Source organism: Amborella trichopoda, chromosome 5 (assembly GCF_054954075.1).
Source record: "Amborella trichopoda isolate Santa Cruz 75 chromosome 5, AtrichopodaSantaCruz75HAP2 v2.0, whole genome shotgun sequence".
Taxonomy (NCBI): Eukaryota; Viridiplantae; Streptophyta; class Magnoliopsida; order Amborellales; family Amborellaceae; genus Amborella; species Amborella trichopoda.
In genome coordinates, this window is record NC_142340.1 from 9,674,658 (window position 1) to 9,698,589 (window position 23,932).

General features: G+C 32.7%; 1 protein-coding gene across 50 annotated transcripts in view; it reads right to left on the minus strand.

Moving 5' to 3' along the window:
• The window catches only part of DWA1 (DWD (DDB1-binding WD40 protein) hypersensitive to ABA 1), a 71,652-nt gene extending 61,248 nt beyond the window's left edge, over positions 1-10,404 (minus strand). For all 50 annotated transcript variants that reach the window (XR_016055913.1, XR_016055903.1, XR_016055902.1 and 47 more), the window contains exon 1: positions 10,047-10,404. Coding sequence is in view for 10 of the 50 variants with exons in the window: in XM_088867387.1 (XP_088723513.1) it covers positions 10,047-10,250 (204 nt within the window). In the remaining 40 variants the exon portion in view is untranslated. The remainder of the gene's footprint in view (positions 1-10,046) is intronic.
• Between the last annotated feature and the right edge of the window lie 13,528 nt (positions 10,405-23,932).

Below are 23,932 nucleotides of genomic sequence, written 5' to 3' on the forward strand. Positions count from 1 at the left end.
GGGGGCAAGTGTGAGTGATGGGGAAATACGACAGCAGTCCCTGGTGGTGATTTTAGAAAAAAAGGCAGCATGACCGATGCTGGTTCGACATCTCATACTACTAAAACAGCCAACCAGCCAGGTGCCCTGGACCAAAAAGGGGTTGTTTCAGAAGTCGGACGACCTGAAAGGGGTGCCGGTAGCAACATCAAGTGCTATGAGTGTTCGGGGATTGGGCATAAGTTAATTAACCTTTCTAAGAAGTTTTTATGATAAAGACAACAAGCATTCTTTTGAAGGTGATCTCATATACGATGAGCCAGTTGATGAAGAGAACCCAAAAGTGACCTATAGTGATCATGGGGAGGCATTAGTGATATGGCGCAGCATGATTACAGCTCGAGTAGTAGACAAGGAAAACTGGTTAAACCTGAAGAATTTCTCATCAATTTACTTCCAAAATCAGCAAGGCATTGATTGGGATTCTCCACTAGTATTTGATGAGTGTTCAGATGACGAAGGTAGTAATCCAATTTTTAAACAAGAACCAGGTGAAATAAGGAAGGTGACAATGGTCAAGAGGAAGATGATGAAATTTTGGAAGAGGAAGTTGTTGATTTGGTTAGTGAACTAGTGGTTGGAGATGATCATCTCGAAGATGCTCCCTTGGTCTGTTCTAGGGCGGAACCAAGGCAATTGAGAAAGGTTTAACAGTTGTATTTATGAAATTTCAGCTGGTTCATGTCACGGTTGTTCCATCAACGTATAACAATATTTTCTTCGAGGGGTTCTCAAAAGTGTTAATGGATATATCAACTTATTGCAAAGACTCAGTTTCAACATACAATTGTTGTGCTTTGATTAATCCAACTCACAAGTCCCAATATCATGTTTTCAGCATTCGGGTTGAAGAGGTTGCATGACTAACGCAAAATCTTATTTCAAAACTCTAGGAAGAGTTTTCTCCAACCAAGGGAGAATGATGTAAGACAAAATGTGTCTCATTTTTTAATTTTTCTTAGTAAATTTTACATATGTATTTTGGAATTTTCTAGGGTTATTTGGCAGGTTTTTAAGTTCTTTTAGGAATTCTAGGATTTTTTATATTTTTTAAGATTTTAGGAGATGTTCAGAAAAGTGGTTAGAATAGTTATGGAATTATTTATTTTATTCGGGGTAAGAGCGTCACTACAAATTTTATTTTAAGTAAAGGGACTTATGGGGCATTTTTATAATGTTTTTAACATAAGCGGGAGGTAGTTTTGATCTTTTTGTAATAATGTAATAAAAGGACCTAGGGTGTTTGGATCTCTAACACTTTTGGGGTGTGAACAATAAAAACAGATTGTGAATAGTACGAGCAACCCCTATATAGGATTATGGGATAACTTTTTGGTGCAAGGAAAGCCAGATCCACTCAAATCTGGTATGTTTTGATGGTTTAATGAATTGTTTTTACCTCTTTTTCTCTTTTCCTGCATCAATTATGAATGACGTTTCTAATAAATAGAAATGAAAAATGAGTGCCCAGCTTTGAGAAATTAGAATTAGCAACTTGGGATATGTGTTTGTTTGTGTGCATAAACAAGAAAATGAAAAAAATAATGATCACATACATCATCAAAAGACAAAAAGTCCATAAAAATAAAAAATAGAAAGAATGACTACATGAATATAGAAGAATATAGAAAAGATCAAATATTACAAGAAAAAATTAATTTTTTTCTAAATTTGTTTTGAGGATATCTTTCATAATGGAATATGGGTAATTTCTTAGAGCATTTAACGATATATAATGTATAATACAACAACACTAACAACCTGCAGGTCTGGAGTGCAATCCAAGACCTGAGGGTGGGAGGAGTTTTTCAGCCATGCAAGTGCAATCTGATTTCAACATACTTGGACTAGGTGTATTTGACTCCAATGAAGTGGAAGCATGGGCGTTCTCACAGTCAAAAGACTAATGACAAAAGAGTAAACATCCATAGTAATAGAAGGAGACTCAAGGAATGCCATTTCTTGGGCTAAAGGAGAAAACAATTACCCTTGGTGATAGGAGTTCACTTTTGAAGAAATTATTGTGAGATGTATGATCATGATATAGTCTCTGCACACTTCGCAGCAGCTGGTTGATTCTCTAGCTCAAGATGGTGTTAATAGGCTGGACCATTTCACTAAAACTTCAGCCTTAACGAGCTGATCTTCAGAATTTTGTAACATACTTGATGCTGTATTCATAGCAATTTTGTGTATCTATATTTTATACATGTGGAGATAAAACAAGACGATATTAAAAAGGATGCCGTATCTATAAGGCCTAGGTTTTATAAAAATAAAGTAAAGCCTCACTTTGAATCCTCATCCGGCAAGCGCTTTGGGCATCGGAAATCTCCATTATGGTTCAAATCAATTTTCAAAACTGACTATGAAATTTGAAGCACAAAAAATGGTACAGATCTTGCCGATCCGTGAACACTTATTTTTAACACGAAATGGACAGTCTAGATATTTGTCACAATATGCACTTTTTGTAGGGCTTGAAATCATTTTTTTTTTTTTTACAACTATAACGATCAAGGCCAAGATGATCGATTTGAAGGTTTTTCGGCGCTAGAATAACAATGTTCAATGAGTTTTGAGTTGAGGCTTTACTTATTTTGATAGGGCAGCAGCCCTATCAAACCATTTTCCGATTGAAAAAAAAGGAAAAACAATCACGAACAAATAGTGCAAGCTAAAATCTAGCTTGAACAACTATAAAGAATTTTTTTGTGTTCTTGGAAAGTACTATTAGAGAGGTTTTTAGGCAAAGGGAATGCAAGTATCATAAGATCTTGGGTCCTAATCAATTATTGAAGTTCATGAAGTCAAAATCTAATAGAAACCAAAGCATAAATTGCAGTTTAACTATTATGACAGTTTATAGGCAAGAGGTCATTCAAGATCGCGAGATCATGCGTCCCAAGAGGTTCAGATTAGATGAATTCAAAACCTAATAAATAACATGATCTTAATTCTTTAAGCCAACCTATAATTCCTAGTTCGACCAAAAAAATGGGAACCAAAGCCAATATCAGCGGGCTTCAAGAAAAAGGCATCAAAAGACCAGCTGATAATATGATTTATAACGCATTTCCAGAGGAGTTTTTATGTAATAAAAACCCGGTTAGGTATGTGTTAGAGGTCAATGAACCTCCATTTGCCTGTAACCATTAGAATCCGCCAGGTATTAATAATGCCCCTCCCAACCCATGTTTCACCATACAAAAGAAAAGAACTCATGAGGTGATATAACATAAGATCAGCCACTCACTAATCTTTGACTACAAGGCCCTAAAACATGTCTAGAGAAGATTTTAAATTCAATTAAGGTTAAATATCTACAACTTCAACGGGTAATTATCAAGAAAACTAAATAAAATAATTTGTGTAAATCAACTTGCAAGTTTAAAAATTTATTTTAATTTCTGGGAGATTAGATTTCGACACCCTAATGTATTGAAATTTGTCCTTAAAGAGAATCAGCCAAATGAATCCCAAACAATTTAAAGCTAGCCTACTGCGTCAAGGGAAGAAGTGGGTATAGAATAACTTTAAATTAGTTCCGAAAGATCTCCACAATTAGTTCAAGGGTTTTTGAAGTTACTGGGTGTGTGAAGAAATTGGGGTTTGGACTTCAAAAGAGAACTTAGGGATAAGGTTTCAAGGAATTTCATCTACGATTGATTCTAGGAGAACATATGGGTTAATTCTAAAGTTTTAGCGATTTTTTAGAAGGGAATGTTAGCTGGTTTGGAGGTGGGTTATATAAAATCATAAGTGTGAAGAAAAAAGAAAATAGGAACTACAAGGGAAAAAGAGAATATTAAAAAAGGAGGAAGAATACTAAAAAATTCAAGGGAAGAAATGAAGTAAGAGTGGAAAGCAATGAAAGAAAAGAAGTAAGAAGGAAAAGAAAAGAAACGAAATCAATATGAAAGAAAAAAAGGAAAGAGAAGTAAGAAGGGACAGAAGAGAAGAAGAAATTGAAGAGTACCTTGGAAAGGAGGGATCTTGGGAGATGTTAAGAATATGTACTTAATGTATGATGTATAATTGTAGTTATTTCATAATTTGTATAGTAGCATGTGCTTCCCAAGTTAGACCAAGGGGATTTCATGCATGACTCTCTTATTCTTTCTCTCACTTCGAGCTTTTCTAGTATAAAAGCAGGTTAGAAAACCTTAGATCTTCAAGGCCCTTCAAGGATCTTCTGCCAATGTCTTCTTCTATCTTCTTTCAACAAATACCAGTCATTCTTCTCCACATGAACCCTAACACAAGGTTTTGTATCTCCTCTTTGTGTTTACCTTCTTAAAACCCTAATTTTCATCTCCGTTCAATTATTTACTACACCACTTCCTTTATCTCGTCTCCCTTTCTCTCACACACCACTCTCTTACCTCGTCCTACATCTTGATCTTCCTCCCTTCACATAAATCAAGATTTTATCTCCTTTTCTTACATCTTCCACTTTCCCTCATCATAACTCTCAATTTATCTCCTTCCTCTTCCTTCTTCATCCTCTTCCCCTTCACATAAATGTAAGGGGGTTTGGGGTGGTAGGTTAAAAAAGGAAAAAAAAAAAAAAAAAAAAATGAAAGATGAAGAAGAACGAGAACGAGAACAAGAAGAAAATAAGGAGGGGAAAATCCATCCCTAATCAAGTATCACGTGCCCAGTTCTTTCTTTAAGGACTTACGACCCTAAATTTCTCTTTGCAGGGCATCATGGACCCAATTGTACAGCACCTCTTTCTTCTTGTCGCTTGACAAAATCTCAAAATTCCTCTCTTTGAAACCTTAATACTCTATTTCCACTCTCTAGGGCCTCATGTGCCCAACTTTCTTCCTTTAGAGCACCATGCGCTCACTTTTCCAGGAATCTTTCCTGAAATTCCAGCAACCTTTTCTTTCTCTTCTCAACTTCTAGCTCAACATTATGTCGTCCTCCAACCTATTTTCTATGGTCTCTATAAAGTTGACTTCATCCAATTTCATAACATGGAAAACCATTATCGAACAATTTGTTCGTCGTCAGAAACTCATGGGACATTTAAATGGTTTTTCAAAACACCCTTCTGAACTTGTTATCAAAAGTGAGACTGGAATCTCATTCACAAACCCCGCATGTGCAGAATGGGTTGCTGCTGATCAGCAACTCATTGGATGGATTAGTGAAGCTCTCTCTAAAGAAATCCTTGTAGAAGTCATTGGAATGCCCACTGTTGTAGAGTTATGGATGGCTCTTCATGAATCCTTCTCACAGGAGTCAGAGGTTAGTGCAATGCACTTAAAACTTGCAGTACAGCAATGCAAACCAGGAAAGATGATGATAATGGAATATTATAGAGAATTGAAGGACTTTGCAATCAGCTTACCATGATTCAACAACCTATTAATGATAAAATGAAAGTATACTATGTCCTAGCTGGCCTGAGGGGTGAATACAAAAGTTTGTTACCTCAATAACTGCTATGCTGCCATTTCTCACATTTTCAAAGTTGCGCCCTATTACTATAACATGAGGCCCTTTTTCATAGCCAACCTACACTAAAACACATCCATAATCAAGATTCTCATGAAGTGTTAGTCACAGCAGCAACCTTGCAACTTTTAATATGGAGAAGGTGGAGGTGGAGGTGGAGGTAGACGGGATAATGGCAATCGAGGTCGTGGAAGAGCAGGTGGATTACTTTCACTTCGACCCAATCAAGGGCATGGCCTTCTTCTTGCACCCAAATACTATCCACAAAATGCAAATATGGGTTACAACGAGGTGGCATGTCAAATCTACTGCATACCGCATAGGATTGTTACTATAGGTATAATCAGAAAAGACAAAGCTCAAATAATATGCAAACAAAGTTGCTGCCCTAAACACTTCAATGGAAGTCATGACATTGACGTCACCAAATGATCAAGGATTGTCAACAGTGGGGCAGCCAACCATGTTGTAGGTGATCCAGGTAAATTTTTAACCCTTATCCCCTATTCTGGTGGTTGTTCTGTAATAACTGGAGATGGTTCCTCACTCCTTATCACACATGTAGGAAATGCTCTTGTAAAATTTTCTAAAGGTCTCGTTCTTTTGAATAATGTGTTTTTGGTTCCTAATATCAAGCGTAGTCTCATTTCTGTTTCTCAATTGACTCAAGAAAATAAGTCAACCTTTATTTTTACACCGTCCTCCACTTTTTTTTGAAGGATCCATTATCTAGGACAACATTCCCTAAGGGGATTTGGTAAAGACATTTATATGTCTTGAATGATAAATTAAAGAAGCTCCAATATTGAGTCTCTTCATTTCTAATAAGTGAGGATGCCAATTCGAGACTTCAGAGGAAGCATTCCCTATAGAGTGCATCGTCCCATAGCCATATGTACGCTCGAAGGAAGTATTTCCCGACCAATCCCCGATGCAATTCCTAGTATTTTCCACAATATAAAAAAGTGAGGATGCCAATGTTTGGCACCACCGTCTAGGTCATTGCAGTCATGAGTTAGTAGATTATGTAAAGAGGGCTTAATCCCTCAATTGTTTAATAGCTAGATTTTGTTTTCAGGTCATGTTTGTCAGTTAAGCATTCCCAAATTCCCTTTTCCAATTATAAGAAAGGAGCTTCCTCGCCTTTTGAATTAATTCATTTTGATGTGTCGGGACCTGCACCAATTGGTTCTTCTCATCCCAAATATTGATAATCTTAGCGGATGATTTTTCATGATGTACTTGGATTTATTTCATCAAGGAAAAGTCTCAAGTAATCGTAAAATTTGTACAGTTCAAAATTTTTGTTCAGAATCATTTTCATAGACCGATTATGTTCTTTCATAATGATGGATGGGGGAGGTGAGGGGAGAACTCATGCATTAAAACTACTTGAAGAATAATGAAGTAGAGTGATAGATTTTGTGTCCACATACTCCACAACCAAATGGAGTAGCAGAATGAAAGCACCGCATATTGGTGAGATTGCCCTTTCCTTGATGTTCGCTAGTGGGGTACCAAAATATCTATGAATTGAAGCTTTTCACACAGCTATTTATGTTATAAACAGATTCCCCACTCATGTTTTGAATGGCTGAATTCCTTATAATATGTCTTATGGTAAGCATGCAGATAATTCATTTCTTTGATCTTTTGGATGCAACATTTATGTTCATATATCATAGTCAAAGGAAGAAACTTTGTCGGTTTGTCCTAAGGCAAAAGCATGCGTTTTGGTTGGATACGACAATGGTTATAAAAGCTATCATTGGTACAGACCTACAATTGAAGATGTTCTTGTATCAGAAGATGTTACCTTTGATGCATTCTTATATCAAAAGATGTTACCTTTGATGAAATGAGGATGTAAAATCTATGTAAAATTATTTTGCAGCAAGATGAAAACAATGCCAGCGAGGGCATGGTTCAAGATAATTAGCCATATTCCATACTCCATACTCCAAAAATGAAGGAGTGGTTCTCCCTATCTGCACTCCTAATGACACTCGTCAGCCGAGTACTGTTGATGAGGATGTTCAGCATCACCTTGATGAAGATTTTGAATATGTTTATGCTGAGGAACCTCAATCTGAGCAACAGGTTAATATTGCCCACGAGGAGTTGATTTCTTTATCATAGATAAAATAAAATATTCCTTAAGCACTAACTACTTTTCTAATCAACTCCTAAAATCCTAAAATACTAAAATATAGAATAATAATATTAATAATAATAATAATAAAATATGCCCTAAAAACTTAAGAAATAACCCAAGAAAATTCCAAAAATAAATCCCTAAAATTTCATAAGAAAAACTCGTAAATAAGATGCATCTTATCCTACATCAATCTCCCTTGGTTGAAGAAAACTCGCCTTTGAATTTTGAAATAGGTAAAGATGAATTATTTGCTAAGCCCATTGTCTTCTTAAACACAAACATTGTAAACATGATTCTGGGACTTATGCATTGGAACACAGTGATTATCTATTGAGATTGGGTCTTTGGAATCTTTTGATATATTCATAAACACTTTTGAGAAACCCTCAAGGAAAAGGTCATTTTATGTCAATGGAATAACCATGATATACATGCTCAGTTCAGTCACATGACTAGCTCAAATTTGCATCAGTTCAACCATATAACCCTGTTGAAATTGCCCTGGCTTAGCCCTAAAATATACCAAGGGAGGATCTTCGAGATGAACACTGGATTAGTTGGTTGAACCAACAACTTCACCTGTTGATTTTCCTTGGAGCCCTTTATCTTTTTGTTTATCAAAGATTGATTCAGCCACAAAATCATGTTGATCATCATAGATCAATTCTCCTACAAGATTTGTTCTTCATCTAAGCATGTATCAAATTTCAATCTACAACCTACTAAATTTGGAAGCAACTTGATAAAAATAAAACATTTCTCATGGTTGGCCTCCTCAATATCATGAACCAAATCGTACTCACAAGCAGCAAGATTACCGCTCCCCTAGTTGTGAGTCAATTATGTTAATCAAAATCAAGAATGTCTGCTTTCAAATCAAAAACCCTAAAATGATGTTCCCCACGTCTAAGTCTTTTATCACTCTCCTCTTCATTCAACTCCTTAAGTAGAGCACGACAGTAAAAAAGGGTTTGTACTTGGTAACTTCCTTGGCGGAAAGATCCATGCCAGAGAGTTGTTGGGCAAGTTGTTGAACCCGCCTGCTGAGATCCTCAATCTCTTTATCTCTGGCATCTCGAGATAGGTCGATGAGAGCCTCCCTTCCATAACCCTTTCTTGATGCTATAAGTTCACCGAAATCACAAACCCAATGCAGAAAATCAGCAAACCATGCTAAAATAAACAAGCTACAGGCTGAAATCAACACGTTCTAGCCTGAATTCAGCAAACCCTAGATTTAACCTACGATTCCGCTGCTCAAGAATCATGAGCTATGATACCAATTGATTTAGAAAGAATTTCACAAGGATGAAAATCCAATAATCTATTGATTGGAAAATAAAAGACGAAGCTAACAAGCCTATCTTAAATGGCTTTGCAGAATGCACAAGAATTCAACGAAATAATGTTTCTACACAATATCTCAATTCTCTATTCCAAATTTTCTATAAACTCCTATTCATAATAAAATACCATAACTAGAATCCAAGCAATCCTAATTCTAATTGAAATAAAAAGGCTAATTAAAACAAAATTCTTATTGACATTTTTACCCCTGATGGAACAAAATATTCCATAAGCACTCTAACTACATTTCTAATCAACTCCTAAAATCCAAAAAAAATAAAAAATAGAATCCCTAAAAATTAAAAAAATAACCCTAGAAATTCCAAAAATACATCCTTAATTTAATAAAAAAATAAAAAATAAGAGGCATCTTGTTCTACATCACAAGACAAAAGGGGAGCAGATTGGTTCCAAGCGTATACCACAATGGTACATCTTCCAACCACTAGAATCGACATCATCAGCAATTCCACAATGCAAGAATGTTATGAATATAAAGAAAAACATAGACTTATTTGAATACTATCCAATTTCCCAATCCTCTACGCTCGCAACAAATTTCCAATTACAAACACGCTCCGAGTAGATCACACTTTTCAGCAAAAAATAAATAATAAGCATGTCAGATGCCAAACAAAATAATTCATGTTGTTGCGCCAAATGAGAAAATAATAAGATTGATGACATATCAAACTAAAACCTTCTACAGTTACCTTTTATATAAAGTTAAGGTTTCTCAAAAAAAACAGACATGAGGAATATGTAAAAGAAAAATGAAGAGAAAACAAACAACTCTAATAAAAAAAGAATCACTAATAATCCAACTACAGCAATGGAAAACTGTAAGGCAGAATGGTTCAACAGGAGTCCATTCATACACTAATCATTTTTTATTTTTTTTTTGAGGAAAGGTTAACTTTATAATTATAAGATTTATATTACACGTTGTTAAATTAAAGAGTGAATCACATTCCAGAGAGATTATGAATTACAGAGAGAAGGAGAGAGTTAAGGAGGCGATAATGGAACTTACGTATGAGGAGATGAAAGAGGAAATGGAGAAGGGAGCAACAGAGCCATCACTGCAAGCAGCGACTATGATGTCAGGGTTAGGGTTAGGGTTAGGGGAGGGGGCAAAAGCGGTACGGAATACAGTTAGGGTTAGGGCCTCCCTCTCTTCAATGACACTCGTCCTGTAGCCTTCTTCGTCCCAGTTCCTTGCATCCCCTCCTCTCATGGCGCCAACTCCCTCACACTCTCTATGACAACCGAAACGAGCGACCAAATGCGATTGTCTTCTTCATTACATCTCTGCTGCTCAAATAACAGTTATAACTTACAAGTTCACAATGCTGATCTCTTGACCAGCACAGACACCTAAACCCGCCTGTGCATATTCGGAGAGTGCAGTGCACAATGTATAGTGCATAAGGCATAGCAGCCGCTCTGCATGCTAAACAATGCACGTTCGAAACAAAGGCGGTCACAATTACTCGTAGACGTTAGATGTCAAATTGGACGGTTTGGATGACGAAAGTTTGAAAAATTGTCTAGTCAAAATACTTTTGCATCTATTATGAAATCTGCCTTCGGATAACAAATATAAATGGTCTATACATCCGTAGGCGTTAGATGTCAAATTGGATGGTTTGGTTAATATGTCACGAAAAGTTTGAGAATTTATCTAATCAAAATACTCTTACAACTATCTCATTTGAAATCTGCCTTTGGGTAACAAGTATAAATGGTCCACACAATCTTTTATGGGTTTGAATAAGGTCTCCACCACGTTATCAAAAGATATAATTTTGGTGCAAAAAATTTTTAAGATGATTCCAAAATATATTGGACATCTAATTATAAAATTTTAAAATTTTAAAATAATATAGATATAGAAAATCGATAAAGGGCTATATATTATGAGACCATTTATGTTTATTATTAAAAAGTCACAATTGCTACTGGCCATTGAATGTCAAATTAGATGGTTTGGGTACATCACAATATTCAAGAATTTTTTTTTAGCTTTAGTTCTAATCATTAAACATTCACAACTACCCAATTTGAAATATGACGGATAAGAACGAACGTGACTTCTTTAATTTATAAGTAGAAAAAATATCACTAAATGCAACACAAACTATTAAAATATTATTAAAGAAGTCAAACTATCCCAATGAATATTTAATGGCGTATCTTTTCATTTCACTTTGATACCTCTTTAAAAAGATATTTTAAAAATATCCAAATTATCTTTTTCTATTATTTAGAACGAGGAAAAAATGTAGGATATTTCAATAATTTGACCTACAAAGCCTCACTTGAATAACAAAAATACCCTTAGTTGTTATACACTACAAATATGGAACACTTTGTTTTATATTAACAATACAGGACAACTATGGGTATATTTGCCATTTTAGACATGCAAAGCGTTTGAATATAGAATAGCAAAATACATCAAGTTATTAATCATTACAAATACTGAATAAAGTGTTACTTATCTATACTGCACAACAACGTGGGGTATTTTTGTCATCTGGGTGAGGCTTCTTTGGGTCAAACTACTGAAATGCCTCTTATTGTTGCTCAATGCAAACACTTTATTAATAGGGATAATTTAACTCCTTTAATTATATTTTAAACGGTTACATCCTCTTTAATCATATTTTCCTTTAAAAGTAAATATCTTTGTTTACTTTTTTTAATTTATAAATACTTAAAAATTTTGAAAATAGAGAGTTCAAATAATGTATTGCAAAATACACTAGGTTAAGGACTTGAAATCTTTTTTTTTTTTTTTCTCATATTCATATATCGCGATGTCAAGATGATTAATTAGAGGATTATCCAAGAGTCAAAACAACCTCTATATAAACATTTTCCTTATTTTTTAGCCAAAAATATTTTTATACTCCCATGGCATATAGTTCATGGAAATTATCACAAATATATTTTAATTTTTGTCTATTTAAAAAAAAAACCTCAACTTTTATAAACCTCGTCCACACCCTTTTTATTCAATTTTGAGTATTTTTTAAACAAAATAACCTTCACGGTAACCAATTAAAAACTAATCCATGTTATATCGTCATTTTAAGTACCATAAAAACTAACTCATATTATATGTCATTTTAAGTACCCTAAAAATTAAATCATGTTATATGGCACTGAAAAGGCCCTAAACCCTTTTCTCATGTTCATATTTATCTCTTTCAACTCTTTATTAATATTTTTTACGTTTATCTCTTCTTTCTCACTCTAATTATTTTTAATATTTATTTCTTCTTTCTCACTCTAATTATTTTTAATATTTATCTCTTCTCTCTCTCTCTCTAAATCTTTTCTTTCACTAACTTTCTTTCTCTTTTTACTTGCTTCATCAACTCAACAAACACGATTTCAACACGATATAAATATGATTCTGTCTAATTTTCTTAGGGGATGGGGTTGAAGGGAGTTTAAAGGTTTTTATATAAATCTCCTTGGAGAGAGAATGAGAATTAGAGAGAAGAAGAAAAGATAAAAAAGAATTAGAGAGAGAAAGAAGAGATAAATATTAAAAAGAATTAAAGAGATAAATAAGAGATAAATATTGAAAAGAATTAAAGAGAAAGAAGAGCTAAAAATAAAAAGAATTAGAGAGATGAAATAGATAAATATAACACGATGAAATAGATAAATATAAACAATAGAAAATGGTTTACAAGGCATTTCAAGTATCCTATAATATTTTAGTTTTTATGGTACTTTAAGCCCTATAATATTTTAGTAGTGCCCTATAATATTTTTGTTTTTATGGTACTGTAAGCCTTATAATATTTTAGTTTTTATGGTACTCTAAGTACTGCAATTGTGCTTCACGTTAATACGACTACCGTGCATGTTATTTTGGTAAAAAAACATTTAAATTAAAAAAAAAAAAAGAGTGTGGACGAGGTTGAAGAAAGTTAAAGATTTTTTTTCTAAATAGACGAAAATTATTATTTTTTCTAAATAAGACGAAACTTAAGATATATTTATGAATACAAGAGTAATTTTAGGACCTCAAAATTGGAGATATAACCTCTTCAACCCATAAATTAAAAAATTTCTCAATTGAACTCTCCATGGGCCAGAAAAACATAAAGTCTCGAGATTTTATAGAGATCATTTTAAGGGCAAGATCTAAGTTTCTAGAAACTCAAAATTCAAATTATTTTGGGGAATAATCATCTAGTTGTTCGTATGCAGTCGCCAAAAAAAATCCGACCAAAAACTCTCCCAAGTGCGTGTTTTAACTGCGGGAGTAGATGCACACTATGCTACCGTAGGAGTACAATATAAACACCTCTAGCACAGAAACCTATTTGTTTCTTGTGCAATGCACATCCCTGGCATCTGCGGATTTTGGATGCAATGAACGTTTGAGATGAAGCCCAACATCAATTGCGAGCATTCATACGCCATTTAATCTATATATCCACACAATAATATACAACTTCTGGTTTGGTGTAAGACTTGGTGAATAAATGTTGGGTGGAATACGAAGTTGAGAGGATGAGTCCCCCTAATATAGAGAGATTGGTCGTGTTTCAAAAACATCAATGAGAAAAAAAAAGATATTGCATGTGTTTTAGAGTGATTTATGTAGGGACTTTAAACTTTTAGGTAAAATATGAAATATTGCTCATACGTGGAAATTACTGTCCGTCAACCTATCTGTTTATTTTTTTCAAAATTGCCTTTCGGTCAACAAGAATTTTGATTATTTTTTTTAGTTAATAGGGCAATGTTCCAAGCTTTAAGGCACAACGATACTGATAAAATAAATAAATAAATAAAAACTAAAACAAAAAAATCCAAATTCAAATTGACCCATGAGTAATTTTGAAAAAAAAAAAAAAAAAAACGGATTAAACAGCTTTTTTTGTAATTTCCACATATAAAAGAAGTATTTTGTAATTTTAATGTCCATACATAAATCACTCTAAATACATCAATAAGGGAGAGAGAGGAAGCCTCACTACAAGAGAGAGAGGTGTCCCATAATATATATAGAGAGAGAATGCACGTGTTTTAAATGCATTAGAGAGAGAGAATAACCAATGTATTTGAGAAGTTTGTGCATGATTTTTGTATTTTATAGCAAGTGTTTGTATGGTATAGGCGTTCATGATTTATACCTGTTCTTAGCTTCTATAATTTTGTATATTCAACGCATGATCAATGATATGCAATAAATTATCTTCAGATAAATTTGAGACTATTATGTTCAATACTCTTTGTCAAATACATGACAATCCCTTATTTGAATTCCAACACAACCCCGCCAATATAGGCACTGAATGCCAAAAAACCATGGAGACAAGGCTCTTAATCGAACCATGCACGGCTTCCCCCCTACACACACTGCATATCATAACATTATCATGGGATGCCGCCACCGAACCCGCCACCAGCGCCAGCGCCAGCACCACCACCAAATCCAGCTCCGCCACCGAGTCCCCTGCCGCCACCACCACCTCCGCCAAGTCCAGAACCACCGCCAAAACCTCCTCCAGCTCCAGCTCCTCCTCCTCCTCCAAATCCTCCACCACCACCTCCTCCAAATCCACCACCACCGCCTCCTCCTAGTCCAGCGCCTCCACCAAGTCCAAAACCGCCGCCAAGTCCTGCACCACTGCCAAATCCTCCTCCAAGTCCGGCACCTCCGTCGAGTCCCTTATGCCCCCATTTCGCCTCCTCTAGTGACCCAGCTTTGTTCACTAGTTGCCTAGCGCTTGTGTTGGCAACGAGCAAAGCCACAAGCATAGGGATTAGCCACTTGCTAGTCATGGCCATGTTTTTTGTATTTTGGTTGTGGGATGAGAAGGAAAAGGTGGGGTTTTTATAGGCTTTTGCATGGGAGACGACAGTTGGGAGTGCCTTCAATTCTCATATGTAAGCCATATTTCCAGATGCTCTTCTTTAAATGCTGTGCATTTGACTTGACTCCTCTCTCTCTTGTGGACCTTTCGGCAACAATAATGTTGGCATCTTCTCTCTATCAGTGTTCGATTACTCGGGTGAGTTAGCTCCAATTTGCCCCGAGTAACTCGGGCTAAGGTGGGCTCGCCACCATAGCGAGCCTAATAGCCCGCAGTTAGGTGTATGATCTAAAATGAAGTTAAAAAATAAATAAAAAATAAAAAACTAATAAATTTATTAGTAGTATGTTTTATTATATTTTCTATCATTTTTGGTAATGATTATAAAGTGTTTTGGCAAAATAAATATATTTTCCCTCTTTTTGGATTATTTTTTAAATACTCCCAACCACAAATTGATATTTTCAAAATCTATTTGCACTTATTTTTTAACCTCATTTATATGTGTTTTGCTTAATTTTACTTTGAAGATATTTCCTATGTTTTTTGTATCTTACTCTTTTTTTTCTTAGTTTTTACCACTTTTTGGCCTTGGCCAGGACTCGGCCTAGCTCTGGCGGGTACTTGGAATCAAGCCTAAGCACCTGGCCTAAGTCGCTCTTTCCAGCACTAATCTCCATGACCCTCCTACCAATCATGTTGTGCTCACCCACTTAGAGCCCTCTCGCACGAATGTGGATGTGCACAACAGAACCACTTAGAGCCCTCTCGCATGAATGTGGATGTGCGCAGCAGAACCATTAGAGTTCTCTCACACGAATGTGGATGCGCGTAGCGAAACGCATATATATGGGATGCAAATATGCCAAAAACTCATATGTGTATGTATGAGTGGGAAAATATACAATAAAGCAATTAAAAAAATAAATCTTACTGACATCGGATTTATACAATTCACATTTTCAAGCTATGTCTATGGGAAAAAAGGGCAATTCTACTATCAACTCAAATGTTACAATAAAGCAATTAAAGAAATAAATATTATTGGTTCACATTTTCAGCCTATGTCTATGGGATAAAGAGACGAATCTACTATTAACTCAAATGTTGCAATAAAGCAATTAAAGAAATAAATCTTATTGATACCGGATTTGCGTGGTTCACATTTCAGGCTACGCCCATAGGAAAAAGATATGAATCCACTATTAATTCAAATGTTACAATAGTCTTCAAAAAACCAACTTTATTTGAGTGACTGATTTCTTCTAAAGACCTCTCTTTAGGATTTATCTTACTCTCTTAGACTTCTTTTCTTTTATAAAAGTTTTCTCTATCTAAAAGAAAATGTTATATCTTTCTCTCGTTTTTCTTCCATTCTCTCTCTTTTATCTCTCAACAAAGGAAAAGCTTACGAAGAAGATCACCGACTCTCTTTCATCTTTTTCTTCTCTCTAATTCATCTTTTTGTTCTCTCTAAGAAGATTGATAACTCTCTCTCTGCTTCTTTCCGCGAGAATGATAATTTTCTCTCTCTTCTTCTTTCTTTCTTAAAAGAAGAATAAGTCTCTCTTTTCTTCTTCTCTCTAAGGGTACGCTTTATTTTCTGAAAGATATAAAGTTGAATGTTTTTAAATCTTTTGAAAAGTTGAATATTTTGCTCTGGAATGTTTAAACAAGTTTTGAGTAATAACCTGTTGGAATGTTAAGGAAGTTCTAAGTATTGTATTTGATGACTATTCCCTATACATAATAAAAATACATAATATTAATATTATTAATATGATATAAAGTAATATAATATTACTATAACAAAATATTGTAGAATATAATATTATATGATAATATTATATTAGATTATATATTTATATTTATTTGATTAATATAATTTATATTATATATTATATATAATATCATAAATATATATTTATATTATATAATGTGATTTATATTACATAGTATATATTGATTACATATTATATATACTATATAACATTTTTATTATATATAATATATATTTATTATTTCATATATAATATTTATATTAGTGGCATTTATTTTATTATATATAATATAATAAATATATGTTATATAATATTTTGTATAATATAAGATATTTATATATATTACATATAATATATAAATATCTTATATTATATTGTAATAAATATTATATATTTTATATAATACAAATATACATTAATAAAATATATAAATACATTATATAGATCTATAAACATATAAAAAATTAAAAAATAGACGGTTTAGATAATATTTTGCAAGGTACACTATTTTTAGGACTCAATATATAATAAATATATAATCTTTTTTTTTCATATACGTCAATATATATATATATATATATATATATAATAAATATAACATAATATACGTCAATCGGTATTTTTGGACTCAGGATTGGAAAAATGATTAGAACAAGGAAAGCCACGCAATATCGAATAAAAAGTAACTTTAAAATATTTAAAGGAAAAAATTTATATAAGGTTGCAACCTAAAAATGTAGAATTACATAAGCTTCTTAAAAATCAATTGGAAAAGGCTGTTTTAATGTTGAAAAACCTTCCAATTGATCATCTTGACAATGAGATATGTGAATATGAAAAAAAAAAGATTTTGAGTCCTAAAAATAGTGTACCTTACAAAATATTATCTAAACCGTCTATTTTTTAATTTTTTATATGTTTATAGATCTATATAATGTATTTATATATTTTATTATTGTATATTTGTATTATATAAAATATATAATATTTATTACAATATAATATAAGATATTTATATATTATATGTAATATATATAAATATCTTATATTATACAAAATATTATATAACATATATTTATTATATTATATATAATAAAATAAATGCCACTAATATAAATATTATATATGAAATAATAAATATATATTATATATAATAAAAATGTTATATAGTACATATAATATGTAATCAATATATACTATGTAATATAAATCACATTATATAATATAAATATATATTTATGATATTATATATAATATATAATATATAATATATAATATAAATTATATTAATCAAATAAATATAAATATATAATCTAATATAATATTATCATATAATATTATATTCTATAATATTTTGTTATAGTAATATTATATTACTTTATATCATATTAATAATATTAATATTATGTATTTTTATTATGTATAGGGAATAGTCATCAACAAAAACATTTTAAAAAATTAAATTCACACCCCCTAAAAATTTAATCTTTCATGTTTTAACAAATGAATGAGAACTTTTGTTGAAAGATTACTTTCTAAACTTTTAGATGAAACCGTGTGTCAAACGCGGAACTTTTGGAAACTCTGAAAGATTTGTTTCTTAAAGAAATCTTTCAGAAACAAACACCCCTTAAGAGAAATATAACTTTCTCTCTTCTTCTTCTCTACAGAAAAAGACTTCTCATATTTCTAATATGGATGGAGGGAATAATAACCATATTTAAAAAGATATTTGGCCAACAAATCACTTTTTTTCATATTACCAAACTGCCATTTCGGCAAAAAAACATGTTTGAAGGGAGTCCTCCTCATGGACGGACTTTCCCAACAAGTGATTCATTATTGCCATGTTTTCTATAGTTAACACCTTAACAATTTAGTTAAAAAAAAGGAAAGTGAGCCCACTCATGAAGACTTTGAGTCCATTTCATGCTTCGTGGATCTTATAAATGACTTCCACTCCTTACACTGCGGCATGGTAACCGGTAGTCCGTGATTTAGGATTTCGTTTAAATTTGGGCATGACAAGGTGCTGGCCCATGGCATACAATTAATTCGAAAGTGTATATAACGAGAATATTTACCTTTGATATAAGGTGATCACAATTACTTACAATCATCTAATGTGAAATCTGAGAGCTTGAGTGTGTAACAAAGTTCGAGAAAAATTGTTTTTAGTGGTAATAATTGAGTTGCCAAGTCTTGAGAGAGATGGGTTCTCTCATATCGCATCCATGTGGGCGACGCTTTGGCATCTGAGTTCCATGTCTTGATTTTTCTTGTAAAAAAATATTTTATTTTGAACTTTGAGTTTGGTTAATGAAATGAATGTTGCCACCTAATTATACATCTAACGATCAAGATTAATTGTGACCACCTTGTACTTAAGGTAAATAATCTCATTATATACTTTCCCACAATAAATACATATAAATATTAAAATGTTTTGAAATAGATGCACATGTTTAAACTTTCTAGATGCACATGATAAAAATATCCCGGATGAAATAGTAGGCTATTATTACCAGCCTCAACTTCCCATTACAGGGAGAAGGGAGAGGATTTTCAGCCATCAAACGATTAAAAGCCAATAATCGGAAAATCTCTTAGGAAGATTTTTCTTAAATATAAATTTTGGACCACCTTACTAATGAGAATTCCAATACCAAAAAAAAAAAAAGATGCAGTTTCTATAAGGCTTAGGTTTTATGAAAACAAAGTAAAGCCTCACTTTGAATCCTCGTCCAAAAAGTATTTTGGCATAAAAAATCTCTATGATGGCTCTAAAATCAATTTTCAACACTAATTATGAAATTTAAACCTAAAAACAATTATAGATTTTGGGGACTTATGAGGGTGAAATTGACGATCTAGATAATTTGTTACAAGATACATTATTTTTAGAGCTTAAAATCATATTTTTTTTCATAACCGTAATATTCAAACCAAGATGATTGATGTAAAGGTTTTCTAATACTTGAATTATAATTTTCAATGAGTTATGAGGTAATGCTTTACTTGTTTTGATATAGTTGCAGCCCTATCAAACCATTTCCCAAAAAAAAAGAGAATGCAGTTTCTGGAAGGCTTAGGCTTATAAAAACAAAGTAAATGCTCACCTTGAATTCTCGTCTAAACTCACTTTGGGTGTTGGAAATCTATGATGGCTCTAAAATCAATTTCCAACACCAATTATAAAATGTGGCATTAAAAAAATATATAGATTATGTGGATCTGTAAACACTTATTTTTAGGATGAATAAACGATCCAGATGATGTTATCATTTGAAATCCTTTTTTTTTTTTTTTTTACAACTATAATGGCCAAGGCCGAAATGATTGATTTTAATATTTTCCGATCTCAAAACAATTTCCAAAAAAAGAAAGGACGTGAAATTTCTAATTTCTTAGATTTAACCACCGCTCAAGAGGATAAATACTCACACATCTCTAAATTTTGACGACAGAAATCTCGGCTGCTGAGGCGATCACCTCATGAAATCACATTGTGTGCTTGGGATAAAAACTAATTAGTGAATTTTTGAAGGAATCCACTTATAATCACTAGAAGGTAATTTAGGAAGGGTGCGGTTTGTATATAGCCGAGGCTCTGTACAATCAAAGTAAAGCACACCTTTAAATAATGTCGAGAAATGTGGTTTCATTAATTAAAGGGTGTGGTTTTCATAAGGTTGCAACTTTAAACAATCCAATTAAGGTGCACCTTCAAATTTGATCATAACATATAATTTTGATGTAAAACATTCTTAGGATTATGTCAAAATCTATTTTCATATCTAATTATAAAATTTTAATCTCCAAAATTGATTAAAATCAACTAGATCTATAAACATATGAAAATTTTAAAAATGGATGGTTTAAATAATGTGTTGTAAGGCACACTATTTTTGAGACTCAAAATCCTTTTTTCTTTCATAATCATACATCTCGATGCCAAGATGCTCAATTAGAGGGTTTTTCAACATTAAAATAATATTTTTCAATAGATTTTTGAGGTGCATTCGTAGTTCTACGTTTTAAGGTTGCAACCTTATATAAACTTTTTCCTTACTTAAAATCTTTGAGGTAGCCTTAAAATATATTTTTCTTTTTTAGTTATAAAATTTAATGCTTCAAAACTAGTGTAGATCGAGCAGATCTATGAAAACTTGAAAATCTTGAAAATTGATGGTCCAAAAATACGTTACGAGATGCACCATTTCCTCAACTTGAAATCTTTTTTTTTTTTTCTCATGTCCATGCATCGCGCTGTTGAGATGATCAATTTGAAGATATTTGGGCATCAAAACAACTTCTTCTAGTGATATTTTTGAGGTGGGCTCTAATTTCATTATTTAGATCCTCAACTCTAGATAAACTTTTTCCTTTTAGGAAAGAGATAATTTTAAACATATTTTGGAAATATTAGATAGTCTCCATTTAACATTAGGCACTATTTTCTAAAGGAGAATGGTTTGATAGGGCTGCAACCCTATCCAAATAAGTAACGTTTCACCTCATAACTCATCAAAAATTGCAACTCAAGTAATTAAATAACTAAAAATAATGGACAATAAGAAATATTGTAAAAAAATAGTTAACCTTCCTCCTTGAATGAGTGCAACGATCTTTATTAGTTCTTGCCATCCTGAAAGAACATAAGATAATTAATAGAAATGACATCTTTACAATTATGCATAAGAAAATACATACTGGGCCTTGATTTTGAAAATAAAATTATGTGTCGAGGATAAGCGGCAAAACCCGATATTTGAGAGGGGTCTGCTATGAGGCTGGTGATTGCATAGCTCGGATTTTAATTAGAAACCCTTTAGATTGAGAAGAGAAGCTTTCTGTGAATACAATAGGCTTTGTATTTTTTCTGTATATTTTTCTCTCTCTGACTTCCATACTTATAGGAAGATGACAAGGCCCAACGTTCTTTTTCTCAATGGGCATTTGAGAAACAGACTCCCAGATCTCAAGGGATGCTTATCCACGTGAAGGTTAGAAAACCTTGAGAGAATATTTAATTTATTTTATATATTACATTAAATCATTTACAAATGGGTAAACATAAACATACATAGGATAGCTCCCATATAAATAGATGAGGTCCATAGAAATATGTGAGGCAAAGTGAGGCCTCATAGCCACAAGTGCCAACATCTTCCACTTAGCCACCACGGCCAAGTGTAAAAATAAGTCATAGACACACCTCCCATAAAATAGATGAGGGCCAAAGAAATAGGTGAGGCAATGTTAGGCCTCATGGCCACATGTACCAGTATTTTCCAGTTGGTCACGACAGTTGAGCATAAAAATAAGCCATAGGCACACTCTCACTTTTAAGTATGATAATTAAAACAATGTTTTTTCATGAGGTTTTTTTCATGTTTTTGCGGATATGCTTCTCATAACAAATATCTATAATTTCCATCATGAATATTTTCACGCTATTGTGAATTTTTCACTAATAGAAACCAACTGAGTTGAACATTTTAAGTCTCATTAAGCTAGTGTGCTTAGAAAGTAGTTTAATGCTTAAACCTTTTGTCAATAATGGGTCAGTGATCATATCTGATGAGGGCAAGTAACTAACAATTACTTTATTTTTTTTAATTACATCCTAAATGTAGTGAAATTATATATCTATGTGTTTTCGTTTTGAGCTATTTACTCCACTTTGGATTGGTTTAATTGTAGCTTGACCACAAAACATTTGAATCAATCCGTCATGTTTTTGCGACTTTAAGTCGTCTATGAAGTGTTTTATTCAAACAACGTAAGTAGAAGCAATGTTACATGCAATATACTCTGCTTTTTGTGTGTACCTAACGACACCTCTTTACTTATTGCTAGACCAAAAAACAACTGCTCCTCCAAAGAGGAAAGCATTTCATGAGGTGGACTTATTATCGTCCTTATCCCTAATAAAATATGCAATTTGAATATCCTAGAATTTCGAGCTTATCTGCTTGATAATATAATTTAATATGCTTTGTTCCTTTAATGTACCTTGGAATTCTTTTGACTGCTGTCCAAAGGGTTATGCTCAGATTACTTTGATATATATTTAAAAGACCTACAATATAGCTCAAATCCGGTATTGTACATTGTACTGCATATACTAAGCTGCTAGTAGCTTGTGCATAGGGAACATTATATTTTTCTTGTTCTTCTACTAGACAATCCTTCCTATACAACTTTGCTTCCTTTTCAACAGGAGTAGATACTGCTTTATAGTTTTCCATTTTGAATCTCTTAAGAACAGAGTGAATATATCTCTATTGGTAAGTGCATAACAATCTAGATTTTTTATCTGTAGTTATTTTTATGACTAGGGCATAAGATGCATCTCTCATATCTTTCATCTCAAACAAAAAAGAAAATCATGACGTGGTCTTATCAATCATTTTCAGTTATTATGCTATTATTCACATATAATAAGAGTATTGTGAATTTACTCCCACTCTTCAAGACATATACAATGGTCCAGTCTATTTACTTCATATCATATTTGAAGGATAGCATCATGAAATGTTATGTACCATTGTCTTAAAGATTATTTTAAACCATATAAAGACTTGTTTAATTTATATACTTTATTTTCTAAACCCTTTGATTACTTTATGTAGATGGTTTCCTTTAGTTCGTCATTCAAAAATATTGTATTTACATCTATTTAGTAAAGTTCTAAGTTATAATATACAATGATTGTTAAAATTATTCTAATGGATATAAATGTTGCAACAGGGGAATAAGTGTCAATATAGTCGACTCCCTTTTTTTGGGTAAAAATCCATTGCTATTAGCCTAGTTTTAAATTTATCAATTGATTTATCAGATTTTTGCTTTTTTTAAGTACCTATTTGGAACCTATAGGTTTCCTATTTGATAATAAATTACATAGTTCTAAGACTTTATTTTTCTCAATAGAATCTGATTTTTTTTCTTATGACATTATGCCATTCTTGAGATTCTTGTTACTTCATCACATGATTAAAGTCAAAGAGATCATTGATTTCATCTAAGTCTGTAAGATTGTCTATCTCCTCACTTATGGAGACATTGACATCATCAAGGTATTATAGAAGAGCTCTGGACCTCTTTTGACCACTTAACATAGGGCGTATGGATACGTCAACATCATCATGTTTGTAAGGGTTATTCATATCTACTGTAGGTAGTGGTTCTAAGTCACCTATGATCTTAAGTGGATCATCATTATCTATCGTACGTAGGTTTTCTTCATTAAAATCTTTTAGGAAATTCTTCATTAAAATCTT